Source organism: Engystomops pustulosus, chromosome 1 (assembly GCF_040894005.1).
Source record: "Engystomops pustulosus chromosome 1, aEngPut4.maternal, whole genome shotgun sequence".
Taxonomy (NCBI): Eukaryota; Metazoa; Chordata; class Amphibia; order Anura; family Leptodactylidae; genus Engystomops; species Engystomops pustulosus.
The window spans coordinates 155,087,301-155,109,259 of NC_092411.1; the positions used below are offsets into that span (position 1 = coordinate 155,087,301).

General features: G+C 41.6%; 1 protein-coding gene across 1 annotated transcript in view; it reads right to left on the bottom strand.

Moving 5' to 3' along the window:
• GAK (cyclin G associated kinase) overlaps positions 1 to 21,959 on the bottom strand; it is a 56,013-nt gene that overhangs the window by 7,157 nt on the left and 26,897 nt on the right. Inside the window, exons 12-23 of the mRNA XM_072112037.1 lie at positions 21,846 to 21,895; positions 21,320 to 21,468; positions 12,490 to 12,612; positions 11,599 to 11,732; positions 9,195 to 9,389; positions 8,458 to 8,575; positions 7,611 to 7,690; positions 5,765 to 5,958; positions 5,447 to 5,584; positions 2,761 to 3,270; positions 657 to 818; positions 231 to 362 (exon numbers count right to left, since the gene is read on the bottom strand). Coding sequence (XP_071968138.1) covers positions 231 to 362; positions 657 to 818; positions 2,761 to 3,270; positions 5,447 to 5,584; positions 5,765 to 5,958; positions 7,611 to 7,690; positions 8,458 to 8,575; positions 9,195 to 9,389; positions 11,599 to 11,732; positions 12,490 to 12,612; positions 21,320 to 21,468; positions 21,846 to 21,895 — 1,985 coding nt within the window. The remainder of the gene's footprint in view (positions 1 to 230; positions 363 to 656; positions 819 to 2,760; positions 3,271 to 5,446; positions 5,585 to 5,764; positions 5,959 to 7,610; positions 7,691 to 8,457; positions 8,576 to 9,194; positions 9,390 to 11,598; positions 11,733 to 12,489; positions 12,613 to 21,319; positions 21,469 to 21,845; positions 21,896 to 21,959) is intronic.

Sequence of the window (21,959 nt, forward strand, 5' to 3'; positions counted from 1 at the left end):
AAATGAGTATTCCCATCCGCAAGATATTCCATAAATTTCAGATAGAGGTGGGACCCACGCCTATCTCAAGAAGAGGAGACTCATGGCTGTGCATACATAGCACAGCTCTTAACGTTTACGGGATCTTTATCAATTAGATGCAGGTCCCTGAGGTACAATTCATTAAAGTCAACAGAAGACTTTTACTTCAACAATATTTGTATCTTGCCAATGATAATTGTACCCTATACCTTCAAAGGCGGATTTATTGGATTTTGATGAAAATCCCTTAGGTTTAGAGGGTTCATCCCATGAATTCCATCCTCCCAAAAGATCTGGATTGCTTGCAGAAGAAACTATTTTGTGAGTTGTTGGGAAATTATCTATAAAAAAAAAAGAATGAAAAAGATACACTGTAAAACAATAAATGGCATAATACTGTAAAATCTGTAATGGGATGATGAAGTAACTAGTTGTTAGAAAATCTACAAATCTGAAAATAAACAGATAAGAAAAAAATACAATAGATATGTATAAAACCAAATATTAAACCTAAAAAAATGCAATATGTTCAGTTTAACAAGTCATAATGAAGAGATCACTGCCCCCCCCCTGAAATGATGTTTATTACTAAAAAAACAAACTATACATCAATATTAAACTTCACTAGGACTCACCTAGATTTAAGAAGTCCATACTCGAAGCGGGTGGTGGAGCACTATGTGTGGACGGGAACACGTTGGGAGTAGAGGCAGAGTGTGGGCTGATCAGCCCTTCAAACAAATCTGGACTACCCAACTTATTTTCAGATACAGTGGTTGCAAATGGATCAAATGGATCTGTAATAAAATTTGACAACATAGTCTCAAAGTAAAGAATTTTTACCTATTTACCTATTCACTGATACAGGGGGATTGAAAATCCCATTCTAGTGATCATTTTCTAGTTCAATGTGAATGGGTATAACATTTTAAACTACAAGAAGAAGGAGCCCCTTTAAAAAATGACTATGAAAAAAGAATCAACCAGCAGGTTGAAATGAAGGCCGCTAGACAAAATATTCAGGATACGGTACAGAATGCTTATGTTTACTTATTTTGTATTGTCATAATGTCAAATAAGAAATGACGAAATAAAACACTGCATTCTACTTCAAGCGCTCTATTCCTTAGAAGATTCATCCTTCATTTGCACTAGAAAATTACTAGAATAAGCTCAAAAGAATCACAAAGCTTTTAGTATTATGTGCAGAGTTCATACGGGGAAGACCAAGCAGGTAGACCATGCAGTTTCAGCCAATAGCTGAAGAGTAGCGATGTTAGAATAGGCCCCAGTTGCCTAATATTGTGAGATTCCTACAAGTAAATACACTGAACACTGCATATTTTATATCTAGGATCTATATAGTGACCAGCATGGCAGCTTTCATCACATGAAGCACCATGCAGCATGCAATAAGTAGTAGAAATCAACTGTTAAATAGTTACACAATGTGTCTGGGCTCTTTGAACATTAAGTGTTAATGGCCTCTCTGTTCACAGCACCTTAGAAGCTTGCAGTTGTGGGATAAGATTTAAAGAATTCAGATTTCCTAATGATGACAATGTGCCAGTTCTACCTTTGAACCATTTGTCAATTTAACCAAATGTTTTAGCCACTTTGGCATAAAGTCTACAGAAAAATGGAACCCTGTCTTGTGGATTATTGAGAGTCTATCTATGGACTACACGGCAGATTAAAACCTTAAATGGGTTGCATCAAGTATGAGAGTTGTCCCCTTCCCACAGGAAGAGGGATAGGAAGCTGTTCTGTGACGGTCCAGCTGCGGGACACTTATCATGAAAACAGACCCCAAGTAATCTGTGGAATTCAAGTCCCATTCTCACAAATGGGTGGAACGGCAGGTCATGCATGTGTCCAGTGGCTTCATATATTAATATGGTAGGTTTCAGAAATTGCTGTTTGGCCATCTCCAGCGCTCCCATTCTCTTAGAGAGTGCCAGAGATAGCTGAGCGATGTGCTGGGCACTTTTACACACTCCCATAGTAATGAATGGAGCAACAAGATGTATGCTCAGCCTGGTTCTTCAACCAATAGTAAGAAAAGGACCCCAGTTCTTGGTGGGGTCCCAGCAGTTGTTCCCTCAGTAATCAGCGTGTTATCCCCATCATGAGGAAAATTTGTGAACTTTGCAAAACCCCTTTAAGGAGTGGACAACCCCCTTGAGTGCAAGTATGCGGTCAACTGTCAATCGCTCTTTAACCGGCCTGTTTTATTATCAAACAGAAGATTAGATCTCATCCGAAAATGGAAAAAGTTAGCGAAAGTTTTCTGTTAAAAGGGGGTTCTCCAGGAAATATGCATACTCAATAGGGCTGTATTTCTGCAGTCCTGCATCCGCTACAATGCTGCTTTGACTCTCAGAAGGGGGAGACCCTGAATTGAATCGTTATTAAGGCAGTGTAGAGTCACTGCTTCCTAGTCCCTCAGACCTGATGGTTTCTTTTATCACAGTAACAAAAGGTAAAAAGTTAGTTAATATCCTCTTGGTTTTTATATTCCTTAGCAAAACCTTTTTAGCTCTCATACATTTGGTATAAAAAAAAAAAAAGGACACATAAAATTGTAAATCTCGTGAATATGACGTGGAAAGGGAAATTTACATTTTAAGCCAGCACTACAATAAATTTGTATAGACAAGTGTATTTTGGTTTTTGCAAACATATGAGGATTCTGTAAAATGTATAACTCTGGATCTCTGCATGGAAACTATACATTACCAGAAGCAGAAAGTGTTGTGTCAAATGAGGAGGCAGATTCTGCAGATGTCTGAGCCGTGCCGCTGAAAAAGAAATCTTCTCCTGAGCCTAGCAGGTTATCCGTTTTGCAGTCATTAGAAAAGGGATTGTCTGTGAAGAGATTGCCTAACAAAGCTGCATTGCTGGAAGAATTCTTTATTTGGGAGTGGAGGGATATGTGATCTGCAAATGAAGGTGACGAATTCAGTCCCAATAAATCGGCTTCTTCATTTTTAGGTTTTGGAGTGTCTACACCATTGTCTGATTCATATAAATTCTCAGTTAATTCAGGTGATATGATGCTTGTGCCTTTTTCTTCACTTATGTTGATTGTGCCTCTTTCTTCACTTTCTAGTGCACTATGCACTTGACCAAAGTCATAGAACTCCTCATCAGAAGGTTCACTTTTATTGTCAATTGAGCTTCCATTGTGCTCTTCCCTAGACGAGTATTCCTGGACCCCAATGGTAACATCTCTTCCTTCCATTTGATCTATGATCAGGAACAATGATAAACTGTTAGCAAAATAAAATGACACATAGGGTACTTAAGAAGGTTATCCTGAAAATATTGTTTGCACCTAGGTAAAAAGAAGTAAAGCACCAATATGCAACATCTAATGAAGAATGCAAACACTGCATCATTAAACTATATTAGAAGAGAGCACTATGCCTCCACTGAAATGAGTGGTAGCTGTAGTAGAGAGATCTGTTCTAGAGACCACAAATATACTTGTGTGAATGAACCTTGAAGAAAACTATTAAAAATGAATCTGGTGTTCTGGACATTTTGATACTGATCAGCATCCCTTAATATAAACCTCAGACTGGTGGTAGTGTGAGAACTGGACCTTCCGCCAATCAGCTATACCAGGTAGTCTCCGGGGGAAAGAACCTACATATGGGGGAAAAAAGTTTTGTCTACCATATAGTGCTGTGGTAATGCCGGCCTGCTCTTATTAACTTAAACCTCCAGATAAAACCTCCAGTATTCCAGCCATACGGTAGACATAGCCTTTTTCCAAGTATACCTTCTTCTGCAGGAAGAGCAGCTGATTGGCGCAAGGTGCAGGTGTCAGACCACCACCAATGTGAAACCGGTCATATGTAAAACGAAGTCTGATCTGAGGGAAAAAGATAGAGAGATGGTGGCGCCAAGTAAATGGATACTTAAGAACACTCGACTTACATACGACCTCTAGTTACAAACGGCCTCTGGATATTGGGTTACTTATTGTGCTTTAGTCCTAGGGTACAATGATCAGCTATAACAGTTATCACTGGTGTCTACAATGAAGCTTTATTATTAATCCTAAATCTTATGACAGCCCAACATTTTTAAAATCCAATTGTCACAGAGACCAAAAAAATTCTGGCTGGGATTACAATGATAAAATAAACAGTTCCGACTTACATACAAATTCAACTTCAGAACAAACCTACAGACCCTCTCTTGTATGTAACCCGGGGACTGCCTGTATACAGTTTTGTGGAAAATATTCTAAAGTCCTAGGTCAAGGAAGGGTTTATAGTTATAAAGGGGGCCATTTATGAATGAACGTCTCAACATAGAAAGGGTTATATATATCTGACTAATTAGAACTAATCGGATCCCACATACAGTTTGGAAATAAGTATCCAGAAAATCATATTGTATAATTTTTAAATAATTACGGTAATTCACATTTTATTGCATGAAATAAGTATTTGATCCCCTACCAACGGGCAAGGATTCTGTCTCAGTGCTGTAAGTTTTTCTTTAAGAAGCTCCTCCTACTCTGCTCTCATTTCTGTATTAATTAGACCTGTTTGAACCTGTTTTCTGTAGAAAAGTCCAAACACTCCGACCTCTCCACCATGGGCAAGACCAAGCAAATGTCTAAAGACACCAAGGACAAAATTGTAGGCCTGCACAAGGATTGGATGGGCTACAGGACAAAAGGCTTGATGAGAAGACAACTGTTGGCACAATTATTAGAAAATGGAAGAAACACTAGATGTCGGGGCTTCATTCAAGATCTTACATCGTGGGGCAACAATGATTCTCAGAGGATCTGTATGGAGGACTGGGCCAAAATCCCTGCTGCAGTGTGTGCAAACTTGGTCAAGAAGAACAGGAGAAGTTTGACCACTGTAATTTGTTTTTGAAAATATTGCTGTTTTTTTAATGGTATTAAATACTTACAGTATATAATGCAATAAAATGAGGTCTAAGGTCTCCCACTTCTCAACATGCTACATGCAGATACAAATCTGCTCCATGAGTAGCATTGGAAGATTTGGAGCTAAGGGGGGGGGGGGGGGGGGGTTGGGGCTATGGGAAGAGCTTGCCGTCAGGGATTCTCTCCATCAGATGAGCTGTTCTGAAACGACAGCAATACTGGCAGTTTCTCATATGCATTATTAGAAGACACACTGAGGCCCCCATAGGAATGTACAACATATATATTAACAAACTTATGAGGCAAAATACAGACACCAGTAATATTACATTCACTTCCTTTTACATATGGTTCTGTTAGGTCACAGAACGAATAGTAAATTCCTACCGCAAATTCTCACAGAAAAGGCCCAACCTCAGTGTAATCAAAGCACTTTTGGGGATTTAGGAATTGTAGAACTACAGGGTATAACTATACAATGTCAATGGCTTTGTACTGCATAGGTACCTTGCCAGTCAAGAGTTTGAAAAAAGCTATTCTGTATAGGTTTATCGGAGCTTGGTGGTTCAGGTGAATGTTCTGCTGGGGAGATTTCGGCCTCATACTGTGCAGTTGACCCTGGTTGCCTGGGTAATTCAGGTTTTCCTGCAAAGTGCAAAAACACATTTTACAAGTAACACGGATACAATGCTGACACAAAAGTACTGAAAACAGATACATTGTTTGCAGAAGCGTAGTGGACATGCTTGCGTGAAATAACCTAATGTTCAATTCCCAGCTGTCCTGCCCTCATGTTCCCATCTACACCTAAAGTAAAAAGGTTACCAAATTTAGACAGCATTTCCTGTTGTTCTTCCCGGCTTGAAAAGAGAATTTTAGGAGTCAATCGCTTGGTGTTAAGATTTTCCCAGGGTGGAGTGATGTTTGCTGGCCTATCTCGTGGAGAGACTTCAACCTCTAAATTCACTTGAAATAAATCAGGGTATTTTTCTTGTATGTCGCATGCATCCAGATCATACCTAAAAGAATAGTAAGGTTCAAACTGAGTTTAACTTTTTTTTCTAATACAATCACTGCTTTCGCAGCCAGTAGGAGAACATTACAAGATTAGTACAATTGAAGCTGAAAAAATATGCACACGCAGACAATGTTTTGGGCACATGACAGAGCAAAAACAACAGGAAATGAGGCAATATCCAGAAAGCAGGGTCAGGAGTACATGTACAAAGTTAATAGAGGAAATATTTAAGCAGTATGCGACTCAAAAGAGGAGGGAAAAGATGAAGTTATATTTAAGGCTAGATTTTTCTTAACCCTTTCAGGACCTGGCCCTTTTTTGTTTTTTCATTTTCATTTTTTACTCCCCATGATCAAAAATCCATAACTTTTTTATTTTTCCATGTACAGAGCTGTGTGACGGCTTATTTTCTGCGTAACAAATTGCACTTCATAGAGATGGTATTGAATATTCCATGCCGTGTACTAGGAAGCGGGAAAAAAATTCCAAATGCAGTGAAATTGGTAAAAAAAAAAACGCATTTGTGCCGCCTTCTTGTGGGCTTGGATCTTACGGATTTCACTGTGCGCCCCAAATGACATGTCTACTTTATTCTTTGGGTCGGTACGATTACGGGGATACCAAATTTGTATAGGTTTTATAATGTTTTCATACATTTAAAAAAATTAAAACCTCCTGTACAAAATTTTTTTGGGGGATTTTGCCATCTTCTGGCGCTAATAACTTTTTTATACTTTGGTTTACAGAGCTGTGGCTGGTGTCGTTTTTTGCGGATTTTGATGACATTTACAATGTTATCAATTTTAGGACTGTTCGACCTTGTGATCACTTTTTATAGAATTTTTAAATTTTTTTAAATGACAAAAAAAGTGCCATTTTCGACTTTGGGCGCGATTTTCCGTTACGGGATTAAACGCAGTGAAAAACCGTTATCATATTTTGATAGATCGGGCATTTTTGGACGCGGCGATACCTAATGTGTTTATGATTTTTACTGTTTATTTATATTTATATCAGTTCTAGGGAAAGGGGGGTGATTTGAGTTTTTAGGGTTTTTTATTATATATATATATTTTTTTTTAACTTTTTTTATTTTTATTTTTAGTACTTTTCAGACTCCCTAGGGTACTTTAACCCTAGGGGGTCTGCACGATCCTATCATATACTGCCATACTACAGTATGGCAGTATATGGGGATTTTACTACTCATACATTACAATGTGCTGATAGCACATTGTAATGCATGGGTTAACCTGAAGTAGCCTCGGGTCTTCGCGAGACCCGTGGTTACCATGGCGACGGATCGCCGCTCCCCGATGACATCATGGGGAGCAGCGATCCTCGAAAAGATGGCGGCGCCCACGCGCCGCCATCCTTTTGAAGGCGCCGGCAGCATTGCCGGCGGCGATCGAGGTGAAAACACCCGCGATCGGTGCTAGCACCGATCGCGGGTGTTACCGGTAAGCCTTTGCTGCAATATGCAGCAAAGACTTACCGGCTATGGAGAGGGCTCAGCGCGTGAGCCCTCTCCATGCACCCACGGCCGACCCGTGACGTGCTATTACGTCACGGGTCGTGAAAGGGTTAAAAAGCACTGTGTGGTAGTTACCTAACCAGAACTTGGCTGTAAATCCTTACTACTAAACTACTTACTTTGCAAACTTCACAGTTGTTGCATTTCGAGGTACAAATCCAGTATGGAATTGTATCTGGAACATCTTCATTGACGTCATCTAAAACAGACAATTTTTAAATCTTACAAAAGTCATAATTTTAGAAAATATATAGTTCTTGTCTTTGTTCAATAGCCCATAAATATATAAAAGGAAAAGGCTATTCATATGTTTTCCTGGAAAACCTCATAAAAGGAAATCTACCATCAGTTTCCACTATATTACATATTAAAGCTGTGGGGTAGAAAATTAACCTTATTTTAGGTTATGGAAGCACAAGTGCTTTGGTTGTGTTACCAGAGCGTCCTCCGGGCTTCGGGGGTACTATGCACCCCCAAAGCACTGGTGATCCGCTTCCTTGTTCCTGAAGTACTTGTGCTTAATTAACATAAATTACCATAAGTAATGCAGTCCTAATAAACAGAGCTGCTAATAAACATATATTCCCTAATATACAAAATCACGCTGCTGTGATGTACCAAGCAGCATTAATAGATAATAAAGTGAAAATCTGCTGTTAAAGCTGGACAAGCAGCAGGTTAGCCACAATGAAATTGTATTTCACAGACTGAGCATGTTTGTGTGCTTTATATCTTGAACCTATTTGTTTGACTAGGCCGTGTTCACACTTGTGTTTACATTGCATTTGAATAAAAGCACTGTAAATGCTATGAGTGAATGTGGCCTCAGAAGCAAACCCCTTCAAAATGTGGTTGCATGTACAGCTAAACATTCCTGGTCCACCTCCAGTAAAACAAATGAATACATTAATTTACAGCACTGCAGAAGTGCAGGGACGTTCATTTTAAAATAACATCAATTATTACCTTTGCTTGTAACCTGCCCCCTAATGTAGATCTAGCATGGTAAATGACAATTAATACATCGCCTTGCACAGTCACATCTAATGGAATTTCTGCTTTGCCATCTTCACTCCTGAAATCTCTATATATTGCAATAAAAGACAGAAAAAAGGACAACACTATAAATCCCTTTGCTTGTAGCCAGCTATTCAGGACAAATATGTATTTTTTATCAATGAGAATTGTTTACTTTTGTCATTTATGGTGCTCTTTTTAATTGCTTTACGCATAAAAAATTGCTTCATACATTGAAAAATATATATATTTTAATATAGTTGGCCACTAGTTGGTTTCAGTGGTGTATGGTTTCATTACACACAAAAGCAGCCTACAGGGAGTAGGAACAGGAGCCAAATCTATCTCAAGATTATGAGACCTTGATTAAGACCTGTGATGACATCATGATAGGAAGGAGCCAGAGTTCTGCACAGATCTATACACATCCCTCTGGACTGTTACAAAACTTTGAACAGTGATCAACCAGATCAGCACAAGACAATTCCCTCCCCAGATTAAAAAAAAACATGAACATAAAAAATTTACAAAAATAATAATAAAAAAAAAAAAAAAGCAATTTTACGAAAAAGGCAAGAAGTTGCTCCAGGAGGCCTAGAGATAGGAAGTTCCAACATTCACCCTCCAAAGCATATTACTGTATTTATAGTATCATACTGTACTGAAATTTTACTAAAGTGACTTACCTCATTTTATCATATTCTTGAGATGTAGTTGCCACCCTCTCATCCCCAACATACACTTCACAAAAGGGGCGACAGCCATTGCGCAGCTTACTGAAAAGTGGTACTGGAGTCATAGCAATGGCTTTGATGAGAATTGGTTTACTGTGGGGAATTATTGGCTCCTCTGCCATCATATCACACATGTATTCTATATATCTAGAAAAATAATTAATTTTGTACTTTACCATTACATTCTGTTCAAAATACCTTGTCTCCCAAAATAATGAGTATAAAATAAAGAAATACACAGCGCTAAAAATGTGCAACAGTGGTAAAGAAACTGCTGACCAATAAATATATGTTCAGTTTTTATGGTTCAATCAAGTTTATTGGACCAAACGGACAAAGTATAACAATAGAAATAAAACATAGCAATACAATGTAAAGACATATGGTTGCATGGTAACAAATTCAAGTTCGAATCAGATATTGCGACAAAAGGAGAACCCGATTCTGTCCCTAGCTTCAGTACATGTTTTTAATATGTCGGATGTATGCCCGAGTGTTCTCTAAAGGGCAACGTAACTAAAAGCATCGGAAATGCACTATAGGGTACAGGGAAGGGGTTACACAAAGGGGGAGAGAGGGAGTTGTAGCGTTCAGTAAATAAGGAAAAGAAGAGCAAAAGGGTGTAATTAGGTAGCTCGTAGGGAAACCCAGTTCTATAATATATTGTGGGGGAGGGGGGAGGGGTTGGGCTGGGAAGGGCAGGGCAGAAGGGAGAGACTGGCCCGGTACCGAGGGGTCTGCCAACATCTCTATGAAAAGACAGAGAGTCTTTAAGCATCCAAGGTTGCCATACCTTTAAGTATTTACTCCAGGTGGATGTCGCTTCCGCCAACTCCTCCATGTGAGCTATTGATAACATCTCTTGAACCCAATCAAAAATCTTGGGAGGAGTAGGAGATGTCCAGTGCCTTGGAGTCACTGATCTAGCTGCTTTGAATATGTAGCGTAATAAACTTCTTTTTTGCATCCTGGTGGAACCAGGGATATGTTCAGTTTTTAGTGGCTGCACTACAAATGTATTGCACATGACCCTTTTGTGCCACAGCTGCTGTAGCCATCATGCAACACAAATTAGGGGGCGTTCCCGTGCTCAGTCGTAGAGTGCGCCAGATTTGACATGCAGGTCCGACATGCCCCATGTTAAAGATCGATCATAAAAAAGTGGTGCACTCTGTCGGGGCAGTTCAGGGAGTGCCAGATTAATGAAGAACGGGCACCAGAAACCCTGCATTATACAGAGGCAATCCACACTTAGTGCAGTTTGAACCATTCTTAGTAAATGTGCCCCAGAGAGTCTGCACACAACACTGAAGAAAGCATCAGAGATGATGATTCCATTGGTGAACATTCAGGAATTATTATTAAGGCAGTAAAGGCATGTGGGCATTTTGGAGGGACCAAACCCTTTAAAAGGAATCCTTCAGGCACGTCTAGCCTCCCAAGCCTACCTCATTTAGTGTAGTGATTTGCTCTGCATGATAAAATGAGACAGTGGCTCCTGTGAATTATAAAATGACCCCCCCACTCTGCATTGTAATCCAGTGAATAGAGGCAGCCGGTTGTTGCAATAACACCTTCCTGCATGCCTCCTGCACATATCATACAAAGCCCTTTCTGTGCTGCAGCTTAGCAGGTGGTGTGGGCAGGTGGTGTATTTATAACAGGAAAGAGGAGAAAGGGTGTGTTGCAGCCCGACTCGGGGCAACTTGGGAACACCAGGCTGACTCAATTCACAATGCAGAATGGGGATGGGGGTGGGGTCGTTTTATAATTCACAGGAACTGTAGACTCATTTTAATATCATCATCCAGAGCAACTCACTACAATAAATTAGGTAGGACCTTTGGTTTGGGGGTCTAGATGTGCCCAACAGATTCTCTTTAATTTAAATAAAACTTCTATTAATTCAAGATAAAAGAATGGTAGTATACATTGTGTGATCCCTGGACACAGGCATATTAATATATGTGGTTAGTTATAATATATATTTATATATAAGCCGATCTATAAGCATACGCCTATATATGCCATAAGTGAATGAATTAATTTTAGGTTTTTATGGCACCCATTGGAAACAGGTGATTACAACAAAATGCACATCTATGCCATGAATGCAGACAAATCCTGGAAATAGCAAGGTTTGTATGACATGTTAAGTGACACGGAATGGACATAGGCTTATCAAATGAATTTGCATTTGTGGGCATCTGCATAAGGATTTATATCCCAGCATTGTAAATGGATTTGCAGCACTCTGGTAGTAGACCTGGTCTGCACCTTTGTATGGTGAAAACTGTTGAAGGATTCCCTTTAAAAGGCCTCACTCTGAAATCCATCATAAAGTACAAAACAATACCTTTTGTGAGAAGGCCAGATGCCAGGTGGGCTCCTCTTCATGCTAAACATATACACAGCTGCTTCAGCGGTGGTAAAAAGGCGGCAGAAGCAGAGGAAGGAACATACCACAACAGCTGATGCGGCGCGTCCATCCTAGACAAGACATAAATAGTATAGGACTGGGCACTAAATGACTGCTCAGGTTTTTCCTCAAAGGTGTTTAAAACGCCAATAAACCCAAGCACCCCAGCACAAAGTTATTACCAAATATTGTAGTTCTATTACCATATTTTTCGGACTATAAGTGCGCCTTATATATGAACCATACTTACAAACAACAGCTGCCTTGAACTGTGCACAGGTCTGCCACCTGCTGGTCATTCATCCTTATAATCAGGTGCGCCTTATACTCCGGAGCGCAGTATATATTAACCCAGATGTTTTAGCAGGCATTTATTGATGGTGTGCCTTATACTCCGGTGCACCTTATAGTCGGAAAAATACTGTACTTTTAACATCACCTTTATTTACATTCCACTCACTAGTCCAGATTAAAACAGTTTTGGTCCCAACAAATCTCTAAGGAAGTGTTTAATATAAATACTACTGAAAAAATAGAACAGAAGTCATCTGTATGAAAAGTACTGCCGTATTACATTTAATTTTACGTACGTGTTAAAGGAGGGCAGAATCTAGAAGTCAGGGGGGTAGCCAATTTTACTGACTTCTAAAGCGACGAGTAGTGTTAAAGTACCCCTGTAATGTCATCCACAGATCATCATCCTGTTTGACCATACTGTTGTGAACGGTTGGAGGATACTTCTAATTGACATTATAATTTCATATAAACGTTGCACAGAGAAGATTGAGGCATAGTCCTACCAAAAAGCTGCAAAGAAGATCTACTTACAAGACAGTGAACAATGCAAACATTTTTGGGATTTTGTTTCAGCCACAGGTGCATATTTTTACAGATGCTGTAGAGGGACATTAGGTTTGGGGAACGTCTTCCAGGCCAACCACATTCAGACACCTGTGAAAATATGTAATTCAAATATTCACACATGCATTAAAAAGGCATAAAATCAGTGCACAGCTTCTCTAAAGGAATTCGATAGATAGTCAACATCTGATCTAAGGATAGAAATGGGTACTTGAAGTCTTTAGAATAAAAGACTGCAACTAACAGCTTCCATAAGGATTTCATTAAAGCATTTTGGAGGCAATCCTTTAATGAAGCCATTGCTAGAATTCGTAGATCTCTATTGATATCAAAACAAAAAATGAAGGACCCAATGAAACCTCCGGTAATTGGCACACTTGATGAAGCCCATACAGAAATTAAAAATATCTTGACATGTCATTTGGGATCAAGGTCTAAGAGACCTACTAGGTAAAAGACCTCAAATCAAGTTTCGTAAGTGGAGAAGTCAAAAAGATTTTTTAGGGAAGAGATATCAAGATATCCAAGTGGGTGCTGGTGGGGGTACCTAGTAAACCACAGGGTACTTTTTGATGTGGTACATGTGAGGCCTGTAACCAAATTTGCAGATTAAATGTCCCTTGGGCCACGGGCTGTTCACACGACTAGGGACTGCCTAGCGTCCAAACCAACATGTCCCCTGGACGTTAGGACTTAAAGGGGTATTTTCGTCTGGGCATTCACATCCAGATTCATTAATATATATAAACATTTTTCATTTAGATGTCACTAAAATTTTTTTACCTGTGTGAAGATAATTTCTCATAAATGTTGTCATATGGTCCCTTAGAAACGGCCACCTCTGCTGGAGGGATTGCACAAAGAAACAATGTAGTAATGATTGCTGAACCCAGGTGGTCAGGCAGGAATAGCGCATGCCTGGCCATTGTTGCCAAAATGTGAGGTGGTCGTATCAGAGGAAGCCATCTCGTTTCTAAGGGACAACATGACTACATTTAAAAGAAATTATCTTCACACAGGAACATTTTTTTTTAATAACATCCAATTGAAGAAATGTTTACATATGGCAAATGAATTAAATTAAATATTAAATGCCCAGATGGGAATACCCCTTTAAGTTCTACTCTATATTCTTAATCTTGTACTGTTCATAAGTTATTTAATGATGAACTTCAATCGTGCTCTTATAACCCATCTATTTAGGAAACCAATCACATTCCTGGACTTCATGAAACCCTTCTACACTGTCTGGGAGATCTGGTCTGGATGGTTGTCAGGGGTGGAGATGTGGATGCTGCCCAGGCCTCTGTGCTCTGCAGATAAGCTTCCCCACATACCACCAATACTCGCGTTTAAGCCAAGGCTCCCAATATCACCAAAAAAAAAAAAAAAACTGGGAAAAGATGAGTGGAGGATAAACCCTAGGGTAGGAAGTGCACCCCCTACTGTAATAAAATGCAGCTGCACCTAATTACTGAAAAGTCCTCAGCAGAGTCCCCCTTTACAGAAATGCCCCCAAAGAGCCCATCTTTTTTTTAAACTCGTTTTATTAAAGAATAAAATTTACATATCCATACATGTCATACATAATAAAGACAAGCTAGTCGTACATATAGGTTTATATACATGCAGTTACATAGGAGTTCAGTTGGTACTCGTAAAGAATTTGAGGAGATAGAAATTATTGACCGCTCTCATCAAAAGGTAAATAGATGGATATGAAGTATTGTTTCAAACAAATAAAATCACAATAAACAAACTTTTATCGATCGGATACGGTAGCACTTCGCTAAAGGGCATCAGAGATACCCATTTGACCATTCCGCCTAACAGACAAGTCCCTGTTTAGGGTGAGTATGAGCCTCTCACTTTCAGTGGGGTTCATTCGGGTACAGGAGGAGTGGTGAGCGAGGAGGAGGACACTGAGGTACAGTATTGGGTTAAGGGCGATTCACACCATCTTCCCCAAATCTTATCAAACTTATCCGGACGGGATCGATGAAACCAGGTTTCTTCATCTAGGATCCCGAACAGGCATATCTTTGGATCTAGTGCCACTGGGGTCTCTATGATATTCGTAAGTAGGGAGGTGACTTCTCCCCAAAACCCTCGCACCTCGGGGGCACTCCCATATCATATGCCAAAAACCTGCAGGTATATGTCTACATCTGTGGCACCCCGGATTTGGAAGACGACCCATCTTGTGTAGCCTGATGGGGGTCAAATAGCTTTGATGGATAATGTATAATTGGATAAGCTTATTGTTGATTGAGGGGGACACATATTTATGTGATTCCAAGGTTACTCCTCGCTCAAGGAGGGGATCAATGTTTTCCACTCCTCCAATGCTCTCTGTGGAGCAGCCTGAGCTTTAGCACAAATTAGGTGAGAATAAATGAGTGAGATTAAGCCACCGGGGCCCTGTGACCGTATGACACCTATTTACGAGCTGTCAGATAAGGAGATCTCGTTAGGGGGGGAATTGAGCTTGCAATGCATGACGTAGTTGTAAGTATCTATAAAAACTGTGTTGGGGTAGTTTATTTTTTCTCAAGCTGGTCATAGGGGAGAATGGATGATTTATCCCATATGTCTCTGATCGTACGGACTCCATGCGATATCCAAAATTGGGGATCGAGGGCCTCTGTCATATGCGGGAGGTCTGGATTTCCCCAGAGTGGGGTTTCTAGGGGGACCGAACTGGTTCTGGTAACTAGTTTAGCCTCTCGCCAAGCAGTCCTAGCTAGTTTATGTGCCGGGAGAAGTTTGGGCCCCCTCCATATTGGAGTGGTCAGCGTATGCCATAAATTATCAGCACCCAGATGCGAAGCTAGATGGGTTTCAGGGTATTGCGGGGCATCTGCAGATAGCCAAGATTGCAGAAACTTCAATTGGCTGGCTAGGTAATAGAGGAAGGGGTCAGGTAAGGCCATGCCCGCCAGTGTCTTTGGCCTCTGTAGTTTAGCTAGTTGTAGTTTTGATCTACCAGAGCCCCATATGAAGGGCATCATTAGTGTCTCTAGGGAGGTGAACAACGTTTTACGGTAGGATAAAAGAGGTGTGTAGTAACATATAGGCACTTGGGTTGAATGACCATTTTTATGAGATTGATTCCCCCAGCCACTAACAGGGGTAACTTGGCCCATAGTTCAAATTTTGTTCTAAATAGGGCCAGTAGTGGTGCAATGTTCTTTTCCTGCAATATGGTTGGGTCTGGGGAAAGAACAATGCCAAGATATTTGAAGTGGGGAACCACCCTCAGCCCTCCTGAGCATGTGCATCAGGCATCCGAGCATGTGGCATATACATAATGCAGGATTTATCCCAATCATACGCAGTCCCGACAGGTCACGAAATTATCAATAAGTTGCATGGCCCAAGGCAGTTAGTTCTCCGGGTCCTACATGTAGAGTAGGAGATCATCGGCATAGAGTGCCAGACGGTCCTCCATTCCGCCATGCCGAAATCCTGTATATATCTCATCTGCACGTATCTGAACCGCCAGCGGTTCCACCGCTAGGGCAAAAAGTAGGGGTCGGAAAGGGCACCCCTGGCGGGGACCTCTCTCAAGCGGAAATCTGTCAGAATGTTGCCCATTTAGTGCTATACTGGCTGTCGGACACCTATATATAATGGACACCCATTTAATAAACGAGGGGCCAAACCCAAATCTGCGAAGAGCCCCCAATAGGAATGGCCATTCAATGGAATCAAAGGCCTTGGCCGCGTCCAGCGAGGCCAAGGCCCACTCCTTCCTATTCCCAACCCCCACCTGCATAAGGATCTGGGTTCTCCTCAGGTTGTCCGCTGTGCTGCGTCCAGGGATAAAACCGGACTGGTCCCTATGTACGATAGATGCGATAACCTTATTAAGTCTAGACGCCAAGACCCTAGTTAGTAGCTTATAGTCAGCATTTAATAGCGAGATGGGTCTGTATGAACCGCACTCCTGGGGGTCTTTATCCGGTTTGAGTATGACCACTATGTTAGTGTCGTAAAACGATGCAGTTCTCCCTTTTCAAAAGATGCCTGGAGGATCTTAAGAAGCGCAGACAGCATCTCATCTTGATATTTAATATAAACTTCAAGGGGCAGACCTTCAGGTCCAGAGGCCTTTTCCTTGGATAGGTCACCCAGGGCTTCTTGGGGCTCTTCCAAGGTTATGGGAGCTTCCAGGGAGCCTCGCTGAGATGGTGTCAAAGTAGGACATGGTATAGCATCTAGGTAGTTGTCAATCTGGGTATTGGTAACAGTAGACCACTGATAATCCTGGTTGAAGCAGAGCTTCTATGTATTAAATGGGCTAAAAGGCTGCTTGACTGATTGCCCTGCTCAAAAAATAGTTGCTTGGTGAAAAACAAACGACGTTTACCTTTCTCATGCAGTGCATATATTGCCTGCCCATCTGTAACCATGCCCGTCTATTCTCAGGGGTAGGGTTAGCTACAAAAAGACTGCCTCCAGATCAGCACATGATCCGGCTAGGTGTTCCTCCTCCTTGGCAGATTCCTTCTTAATGTGTTTAATGGATGACTGAAGACAGCAGCGTACATGTGATTTAAGGGCATCCAGGAAGAAGGAATGGTTCTCAAAGGGGAGGTTGGATGAGACTAACTCAGCTAGTAAAGTCGGTGTTCTGTCTAGCTCTGTAAGTAAGGTGAGCCAGAATGGGTGGATTTTGCGTGGGGCCCGCTCGGGATGGCGGATCAGTGGTTCTAAAGATCGCCATAATAGTGGAATGATCAGAGGGTTCTCTAGGCAAATTTTCTATTGATTCAAGACTGAGGCTAGCACGGTCATTTCCGCAGACATAGTCAATGCGAGACAGGGTGCCCCGGCCAGCCTTGTAGCATGTGAATTCTTGTGTGCTCGGATGTCTGAGGCGCCATAAGTCATACCATCCTATTTCTTGTAGGAAGCTCGCAAGCGGTGTCATACTGTCTGACCTGTTGTCAGATGGGGGGGGAGGGGGAAACCTATCGTGTGTGGGGTCAACTACCGAATTGAAATCTCCCATACAAATAATCAGGGCTCTAGGATAGCGAGTAGCAAATTGAGCCGCTTCATACAGAATGGTGAGAGTGCCGGGGGGGGGGGGGGGGGGTATATACAGACATAAGATAACAGTCTACAGTGCCGTACCCAAATAAATATCTCCCCTCTGGATCGACCAAGTGGTCCACTCCTTCCCATCTCAGGTTTTTGTGTATAAGGAGTGAAACCCCGCGTGAGTGTGTGGAGTAAGTGGAGTGTGCGGACCACTGTACCCATGGTTTCTGTAGCCTAGGAGACATTATGAGCTACCAAATGGGTTTATGGGAAGGGGATTATGGGTGGTATTATCCAGGGCCAGGAGGGCCCCACTGGGGGTTGGTCATTTGGTAAGTAGGTTTTTCATTGCGGGCAGACCCACAAAGCATATATTTGTACACTCACCGGCCACTTTATTAGGTACACCATGCTAGTAACGGGTTGGACCCCCTTTGCCTTCAGAACTGCCTCAATTCTTCGTGGCATAGATTCAACAAGGTGCTGGAAGCATTCCTCAGAGATTTTGGTCCATATTGACATGATGAATATATTCCCCACACCATGACACCACCACCACCACCAGCCTGAACCGTTGATACAAGGCAGGATGGATCCATGCTTTCATGTTGTTGACACCAAATTCTGACCCTACCATCCGAATGTCGCAGCAGAAATCGAGACTCATCAGACCAGGCAACGATTTTCCAATCTTCTACTGTCCAATTTCGATGAGCTTGTGCAAATTGTAGCCTCAGTTTCCTGTTCTTAGCTGAAAGGAGTGGCACCCGGTGGGGTCTTCTGCTGCTGTAGCCCATCTGCCTCAAAGTTCGACGTACTGTGCGTTCAGAGATGCTCTTCTGCCTACCTTGGTTGTAACGGGTGGCGATTTGAGTCACTGTTGCCTTTCTATCAGCTTGAACCAGTCTGCCATTTCTCCTCTGACCTCTGGCATCAACAAGGCATTTCCGCCCACAGAACTGCCGCTCACTGGATGTTTTTTCTTTTTCGGACCATCCTCTGTAAACCCTAGAGATGGTTGTGCATGAAAATAACAGTAGATCAGCAGTTTCTGAAATACTCAGACCAGCCCTTCTGGCACCAACAACCATGCCACATTCAAAGGCACTCAAATCACCTTTCTTCCCCATACTGATGCTCAGTTGGAACTGCAGGAGATTGTCTTGACAATGTCTACATGCCTAAATGCACTGTGATTGGCTGATTAGAAATTAAGTGTTAACGAACAGTTGGACAGGTGCACCTAATAAAGTGCCCGGTGAGTGTATACACACAGAACAAGTAGATTAGAATTATACTTATCAGCAAACAGATTATTATTATTTCGCCAAGGGCATCAGTGTAATTAGCGAAAAGTCAGTGTTAACTCAACATATGCTTTAGCGACGCGGTGGACGTTTGCGGGTGTTCAGCCCTGATTCTGCGTCGCTGGGGTTGTCGAAGAATATAGTCTTGCCTTCGGATATTACCCGCAGCCTTGCTGGGTAGGTCATTGAGTAGCATATCTGGAGATCCCTTAGCTGTCGCTTTACTCCCATGAATGATGCTCGGGACTTTTGTAGAGAAGCAGAAAAATCTGGAATAACGACACATTTCCATTTTGGTAGTGCCGTGTCTTCTGGCTGCCTGCAGTAATGCATCCCGATCTTTGCTGCAGAGAAGGCGAGCCAGGAAGGGCCGTGCAGGGGCTCCAGGCGGTGGTGGCTTGGCAGGAACTCTGTGGGCCCTTTCCACTGAGTACGCTGTGGACAATGCGGTAGCTGGTAAAGTGTCACGGAACCATTTTTCAATAAACGCCACAGGCTCACTTCCCTCAGCTCTTTCCGGTAGGCCCAATATACGAATATTATTCCGCGTAGCCGGTTCTCTAAGTCAGCAGACTTCTGGGCCCACATGTTAGCAGCTCTCTCTAGGGACCGCAGTCTGTCCGGTATGGGGGCTAGTGTGTCCTCTACCTCAGAAATGTGAGTCTCAGCTTCTTTGACTCACTCTCGCAGCTGCTGAAAGATGTGACGCAGTAGGCCTACATCCACATATATCTCCTCTATTTTGGTGGTAAGGGAGGTGGTGGAGGTTTGTATAGCCGCCAGTAACTGGGAAGTTACCTCCTTTAGTGTCGGCTCCGGTTCTTGAGGAGAAGAGGAGGCTTCAGGGCTTGGCGCTTGTCGCGGTGCCTCAGGCGGAGCCGTTGTTTGTGTGCAGGCACCATCTTGTGAGCCATGCCACGCAAATTCGTGGAGCTTTGAAGTGGCTCCTGACGCCCTGGTCTTGCTCATGGTGGCCAGCCTGTGATGTGATCGGTGTCCCACCTTGTTTCCCGGTGCGGAGAGCGTAATATTTCGGCAGGATGATATAGTAGGTGTCCGGCAAGAGCGGAGCTCAAGCTACATGCGACCGCTCTCCTCGGTTGCTGGCCACACCCCCCCCAAAGAGCCCATATTTAATGAAATGTCCACCCTAGATGCCCCTCTTTAATGAAATGTCCACTGCAGATTTGAGTTTTTTAACCAGTTTATTTCTTCTTGCCCGCTTCCTCGTTATCTCTTTTCTCATGCATAGAACTAAAATTTTGATCCTTTTGATTGGGTTTTATAGTTTGTAACCTAGTGGTTCTATTTTTTATGAAAACTTGCACAGGGTCTTAAATCAGTTTTCTAACAGTTTCCTGATATTAGAATATGATATGAGCGTGTATCACTGAATCAGTGAAAGGTGCTCTTACCAACTCGCATATCAATTTACACCCTGGAATAATTTGTACTTTAAGTGTCTCCCTCAGAAAACCACTCTCGGTGTATAACACCTAGTATAGTCAAATTGCTGCATAACATAAGGGTAAGGGAAAAGAGGAAAAAGTTGATGTTGAGTGTAAAACTTACCATATATACTTGTGCTGAAAATGCCCCCACTTGGCTTATACACAAGTTTATTAAAAATGAGCGTCCTCCTCTCCCCGGCTCATTTCCAGCTCTCTGCTATGTTGTAATGTGTGCGGTAAGAGAGCATAGAAGTGCCTCTCCCCACAATGCCAGGAGCCGAGCTGAGAAGAGGACGCCAAGGGTGAGTGCCGAAGGAGAGTACCAAGTTTTTTTTTTTATCAGGGGCAGTGTTGGACATTTCTTTTTAAAGGGGGGCTCTGCTGGACATTTTTCACCCTAGGCTTATACTCAAGTTTTCCCAGTTTTTTTATGTAAAAATAGGCACCTCGGGTTATACTTGGGTACATACTTTACCCAGGTCCACTACTTGATCTAGTCCTGCAGGCAGTGACAGGTCCGTGCGCGCTGGCTAGTAACTTATATACTGAAACTAATAAGTGCAACTCATATATGGAAATGATATATATATGATACTATAAATGATTTTATTCACCCCCATGTTTTTTAAAGAATGAAAATGAAAGTTATGGTTTATTACTCTTGTTCACATTGCCTGATCCATTTGTAATTAAAACCGTTGCCTTTTAGAGGGGACTTATAATACGTCAACCTCACACAATAAATTGTTAAGGTTCTGAAATGGGCCAGATATATTTGTGCCAAGGGGTCTCAGCAGTAACACATAATCAAATATTTCCATATAAAACATATATTGATACTTTCCACATGATACATCAAATGAACGGGTGGATAAACCCCATTGATATTTTATCATTTTTTGACTAAAGTATGAGCCACTCCGAGTCACTTTTGTATTCGAATATATGTTTATATTCTAGTAGACAATCTTATCATGTATTGCATCTTACCCGGTTATGAAACCTGGAAGGTCGGTATTTCCTTAAACATAAATTATAAACAGCATAAGTCCCAGGATGCTTTGCATCCAGATACAATCGGACATCTTCAATGTTGTTCTTTAAGGCAGATTCTACACCTTCAGCAGGAAAGGACATCACTAGGGCAAACAAATTAGAGAAAAACATTTACAACATTTTTTTTAAATGCCAGGCTGATACATTTTATAAAGATTGTTGTATATAATCTGTTTCTTGGGAGCTGTCATCTCCGAGCAGGATCTGCTAAAATGCAATGATATCGGAATACAATAACTTGGGTTCCCCACAGCAGATACAGAGCACAGTTGTCTTCTAGAGATAATGACAACAAGCAAGGGCAACCACTATTTTCACACAAAAGTACTGGAAGCGGTTTGAAAATCTTTATCAACAGCACCCCAAAATCTAAATGTTAAAAACCAGCAATAGTCCTGTTGCCAACATATTTGGAAAAAAAAAAAATTACCATTTTCAATACCTTTTAGTATTGACTCACCTGCAATCCTAGAAGTTATGTAAGATAAATCCAGATCTCCCTTTGCATAACTGCAAAATCAGAAAAGTAAAAAGCTTAATGGCTGATCTAAGGAAGTAGTCTTTTAGTTGAGAT